The sequence below is a fragment of the Saccostrea echinata genome, unplaced genomic scaffold, assembly GCF_033153115.1.
Source record: "Saccostrea echinata isolate AGI-Se365-2 ecotype Australia unplaced genomic scaffold, CSIRO_AGI_Sech_v1 ptg000054l, whole genome shotgun sequence".
In the NCBI taxonomy this organism is placed as follows: domain Eukaryota; kingdom Metazoa; phylum Mollusca; class Bivalvia; order Ostreida; family Ostreidae; genus Saccostrea; species Saccostrea echinata.
In genome coordinates this window covers 43245483-43250970 of record NW_026889803.1, presented here as the reverse complement: position 1 = coordinate 43250970, position 5488 = coordinate 43245483, and the positions used below count along the sequence as shown (strand labels likewise).

The following is a 5488-nucleotide window of genomic DNA, read 5'->3' as shown; positions in this document are numbered from 1 at the left end:
TGACTTAAAGCATTGCATTTTTCTTAGGAAAAGGGAGCAATTATGATTTTTCCATACCATGAAAATTCCCTCTCCGTCTCTCTCTCTCTCTCTCTCTCTCTCTCTCTCTCTCTCTCTCTCTCTCATCTATTTTTCTATCATATTCATCTATCTATCTATTGTGAACATATATAAAACGATGGTTGACTCATTTATTTGATAGTAAGAGAATAAACCTTAGCCACATTACTCACTCGACTGAAATTTTTACCTCAATTTTATCAATAAAGTTATGCAGTCAGATTACTTCTAAATCTGTAATTCGATATCATAAAAACGCTAGACATGTCAAATAGCATGTTTTAATTACCATGTACATGCATTTTTCTGACGAATCATTGTGGATACATTTTGAATAAAGGTTATGCGGCTCTCTTCTTTAATATAATACAATGTGTAATTTTTTTTTCAGGAAAGCTTATCTCAATTTTTTCATCTATTTTACGTTAACTCAAATTTATTGAGAGAAACAATATCAATGTCAAACCAGTTATGTAAATACATATATTTGTGTAGGAAAGATAGAGAGTTGGGCTGAGGGACTTTCTACCTGTTTTCTCCTCGTTCTCGATGAGGGTAGATCAATTCATCAGTTTTTCGGAAGAAATATAACAAATTAATACTGTTTATTATTAAAATCGAAGACCAGAATTTTTGTTTTATACGTATTTTTTCAAAGTGCGTCAAGTGTCTCCATGGTAAAAAATGTTGATGTACACTCTTAACGCACTTTGAAAAAAAAATTCAAAGTGCGTTGATTTTGTTCAAAATTTAACGCACTTTGAAAAATTGTTTACAAAGTGCGTTGATTTTGTCCCAATTTTAACGCACTTTGAAAATTTTTTTCAAAGTGCGTTGCCACAATCCATTGATATTCCTAACTTGTTTTAGATTCTTTCATGGCATGTGGAAATCATTGATTGCTATTTGCAGTATTCAGTGTTTTAAAATACCAATAAAATATTTCACAGGGAAGATCAGGAGAAGTGTTATACATATTCTTCGTGTTATCTAATTTCTGCAACATTTTCCAAAATGTGTTAGGATTGGTATCAAAGTCATTGCTAACTTCATTACAATTTTTTTGTTTGCATGATTTTTCTTCATATTTGCATACTAGCCTTAAATGTGTAAAGAGTTTTCTATATTGACCATTAAAAGGATTTTGATTTCAAAGATCAGTGCATGGCGCGGTAAACCATGTCTTTTGTTGCATCTACAGGATTTGAATTTCGATATTTTAGCTACATATTTTGTTGAGGGTTTTGCACAATCTTTCAGAATAGTGTTAAATGCGTCACTATTTTCATAATCACTATCTATATCTTATTTTTTTTTTTTTTTTGGACATAAATAAAATTATATCATATAAAGGTGCATGCAGATATTGAGCTTATACATAATTTCATTTTCGACATAGGATAACAGTCACGTACCCCCCTTTCCCCGAAAATGCTCAAAGACAACAAAGTTTTGCAGAAATAACGGTTGATTACCGCTTAAATGGGGAAAACACAATCATGCAAATTACATGTCCAATTTATTTATCTTAGCCTTATAAAATATTAAGAATTCTTGAATTGATTACAAATTGAGAAATACCCTGAAGATTTTAAGTAACTTTAGTTTTTAGATCACTCTACTGCATAAAAGTACCACAGAATTAGACCTTTTTAGTGTGCTGTGTATAAAGAGTCCCTAAGGCTACTCATACGCAGATCTAAAGGGTAATCGGGGTCCGTACCCCCCCCCCCCCGGAATTTCAAATAAAAAATTTCTATGCAAAAATAACGGAAAAAATGACCTTGAATCACCTTGGGAAACACGGTCCCTATTAAATTGGTAAGCAGACTCAAGTATCCGAAGGAAGTCGACTTAGGAAAGTGTCTTCTCATACCCCAACCCCTCTCCCCTTTATGAAATAGGTTTTTCAGGTTTGGGGAAGTTATTTTTTTTCTTTTTTTGCTAGTCAAAAATTTTCTGAGTTTGATATCTGTTATAGTTGATGTGCCACCCCCCCCCCCTCCTCCTCGGAACAAAATTCCTGGTTATAGACAGAAATACACATAAATGGGTTTGTAGCTATCATATAAACTTTTTTGCAATTGTCAAGAACTTCTTTTAAAGAACCACGATTTAGTATTTTATATTTAAAAAATGTGACAGTGTAGCGAAGTATAAGATCTCAGAAAGTCTTGATCGAAATCCTGAATTTATAGCAAAAACATGGATTTGCGCCTCAAATTTGACGCTTGGAACAATTTCTTGTATTATCAGTTTATAAAAGAACACACATCTTTATTGTCACCAAGCTCAAAATTCTGTATTTAAGAAAAAAGGTCAAATTGTTGTTGACCAAAACCTCAGCGACTTTCTTCTGATTATTCATACGACGGCACATCTTTATACAATTTAAAATAAAAGGCGGAGGGACTTATCCTACAAGTATTGAGTAGCCTATAATGTGTATGCTATTTTAGTACCTTCTCAGCATCGAAGAACGGTTGGTATTTGTTGCATTCGTTGTGTTGGACACATTCTTCATTCAGTGCCCAATCAAAATGACTGACAAGGGAAGTAATTTGATCCACATCGTTCTTCAGTCCAACTGATAGACTACGGGAATGTGCCTCTAAAAAGATTTTAAAAAACTAAAATTAAAAAAAAAAACATGCTAATCATTGTCACTTTTTGTGATGAGTGTTCGCAAAGTATATTTTTGATTTCTTCAATGTTGAAAGCTTACAAACCATAGAGAAAATTGGAAGTCAGAATGCTTGTTGGGCTGGAGGTTTAAGACTTTTGACCTTTGACTTACTTAATTCAACATGAAACCCTTTCAAAATAAACATTGTTGCTATTTCAACAGACGGATTAAGACTGTATAACAACTTTAGGTAAATGTAATACAGAATACTAGTAACTGGATTTGGTAAATTATGAACATCTATAAAAATTATTTTATTTCAGTTACTGGATACAAGTATGAGTTGGCGAAATCCAAAATATAATGAGTTTGAAAACCATTTAACCTTTTTAAATACAAACCTCCATGATCCGTTTTTGAAATGGATTTGCAAGATCGAGTAATAGGATGAACAAAATGTATGGGTTTTTTTTATTAATATGATTATAAAATACAACTTTGAAAATAATTTTTCCCCCTTCACTTTAAAGTTATGCGATAACAGTATTAGACAAAATCTTTCCTTCATTTTTAAGTATACAATGTATATAATTTTGGAACCAGTCTAATTCTAAAATGCATTTAGCCCAAAGAAATCCCAATCAATATAATTTTTAAGAAAAAGAGACACGTGCCACTTGCCAGTCATTTGTTGTAGGACAGTTGATCGCTTGCTTTCAGGCCCAGTCCGTTATTGTTGGAGTAGCCATCAACATTGTCCGGTTCCACCCCGTCACACCTTCGTGAGATAGCCTTGTCAAGTCGTTTTCGCATGATAGCTTTTACTCTTTAAAAAAACGGAAGTTCTAGTTTTCATGATATGGAAATAATTGACAGATTTGTAAACAATTCAAGTTTGATCACTCGCTATTCTCTCAGGGCCCTTACATACATGGAAATCATTGAGACCTTTGCTTTGGGCCATTACAACTTGCCCGATCTCTTTTCGATCTCTGAAAGCCTCAGTAAGTCAGTTTCTGTGTAAATATTTTTTATTATCATAAAGCACTTCTTGAAAAATTGGGGATATTGTTGAGTTCACTGAGCTAACGGTGCTCAAAAAGAAGTACACTCTAAAAGATCCCTCGCAGATTTTTTTTCTTTCTGTATCGACCTCTGAGAGTTTGTCGGATGATTACTTTTTGAACAATCGAATCGAGATCATGGATTGAGAGAAATATGGATATACACTGTAGGTGGGAGATCAAGTGTAACTAAGAGATATCACTGTAAGAAAACCAAAAGAGACCACTTAGAGATCGAATGCGTTCAAATTTTGCGTTCTTTGAAAGACTTCTGAGAGATCACTGGGAGATCAAAGAGATCGCTATGCAATTTTCTGCGTTTTGGGGGTGACCTTTGAGAGACTGATTACTTTTGCTATCGTTGGAAGACTGTTGGTAGAATCAATGTGGAGACCGCGGAGTCTGTATGACCTGTGTGAGACCACTGGAATAGCATGGCGATGGCTGGGGATTGAAAGATCGTTAAGAGATCTGGCCCATTATGTCTGCTTCGCTCAACAATCTCTCAATGTTCGCATCCCCAGTGTAAAGGGTGTTTAAAGAGAATATAGATGCGAACATTTCTGGCATTTAGCTACTTCCTGTGTAACTATTGAATATATTTCTATCCGGTTAACAGGAATGTCTACATAGGCTTCTACTTATATGTATCTTTGATAAATCATAATTTTTTGCAGAGAATTGGATTTCCGTCAATGTTTCCTGTATTCCTGTATGTACTATAATAGTATCTTATTGGTATACCTTTACAGAGGTGTATGTTTAGCCTTAAGTTGCATACATGTTTTTATATGCTGATCAAATAGCCATTTTCATTTTATCATGTTTCTTTAAATAACTCCAATATTAAATTGTGATCAATTTTATGAAGGAATTATTGTATTGAATGAGAACCTGTCATCTCGAATGTCCAGCCATTTTTCACCCTCCCAATCCTCTAGATTGTTACCAAGGACATCCGAAGGGAACTCGTTCTTGTCCGGACGCCAGTTCTCATAACTTCCAGCAGAAAAATAACAAATCACTTTTCGTCCCATGCTGAAAAGCAAAAGTATTGTTTGACCTGCATGGTTTACATGATCGTAGTGGGAACGTGCTATGAACTGAAATTGGAAGAGCACTTGTAACTCCTATGCGACTTGTCAATTTGGGTAATATTTGATGGTATGTTAATTTAATTTTTAAATTTAATTTACTATAATATAAATTTACCTGTGAAGTTTATCGATGGCACTCTGATCGGCATCAAACAAATCAATATCGAAGACATGGGCGTTCACTGATGTAACAATATGTCCAGAACTAAGTTCCCATTGCCACGTATCATGTACACTCGGTTTCCATACAGCACCACAAACTGCCGAAAACAACACAAAGACCACTGACCAGCGACACATTGTATGATAGTCTTTAATAGGTCATGATAAGAATAACTTCAATAAGATACAGGTATACAGTTCTGCAGATATATACCATTACCAAGGTCATTTGTGGCACATGGATTCATTAAATTCACGTAACATGTGGTGCTCAAATTTGTGTTTTCGAAAGTACTGCGTCGTATTTATTTAGCTTAAAAACCGTTGTCAACACTGCAAATGAGTACACAGATTTTTCTTTTAAAAGATTCTTTTAAAAAGAAGTCGAACGTTCAATAGATAAAAAAATTTAAAAATATATAAAATGTTTAAAATTTTTTTTTTAAACTTTCCCGATTTATCTTATCCCTCCTTTAACT

At 33.9% G+C, this 5488-nt stretch overlaps 1 protein-coding gene across 1 annotated transcript; it reads right to left on the bottom strand.

The window, feature by feature from the left end:
• Positions 1-3366: 3366 nt before the first annotated feature.
• Positions 3367-5192, bottom strand: LOC133205775 (uncharacterized). The gene is made up of 3 exons (XM_061341643.1): positions 4963-5192; positions 4645-4788; positions 3367-3512 (listed from the first exon to the last, which is right to left on the bottom strand). Exons 1-3 carry the CDS (start codon positions 5145-5147, stop codon positions 3371-3373), a joined length of 471 nt encoding a protein of 156 aa, XP_061197627.1. The 5' UTR covers positions 5148-5192; the 3' UTR covers positions 3367-3370.
• Between the last annotated feature and the right edge of the window lie 296 nt (positions 5193-5488).

What these genes read in the sequence shown, in the direction of transcription:
- LOC133205775 (XM_061341643.1), bottom strand. Translation starts at nt 5,147, where the DNA reads ATGTGTCGCTGGTCAGTGGTCTTTGTGTTGTTTTCGGCAGTTTGTGGT. An exon ending in GCCATCGATAAACTTCACAG is followed by an intron (nt 4,789 to 4,962) that starts GTAAATTTATAT and finishes TTTGCTTTTCAG; the next exon opens with CATGGGACGAAAAGTGATTT. An exon ending in CTGGACATTCGAGATGACAG is followed by an intron (nt 3,513 to 4,644) that starts GTTCTCATTCAA and finishes GTTTTTTTAAAG; the next exon opens with AGTAAAAGCTATCATGCGAA.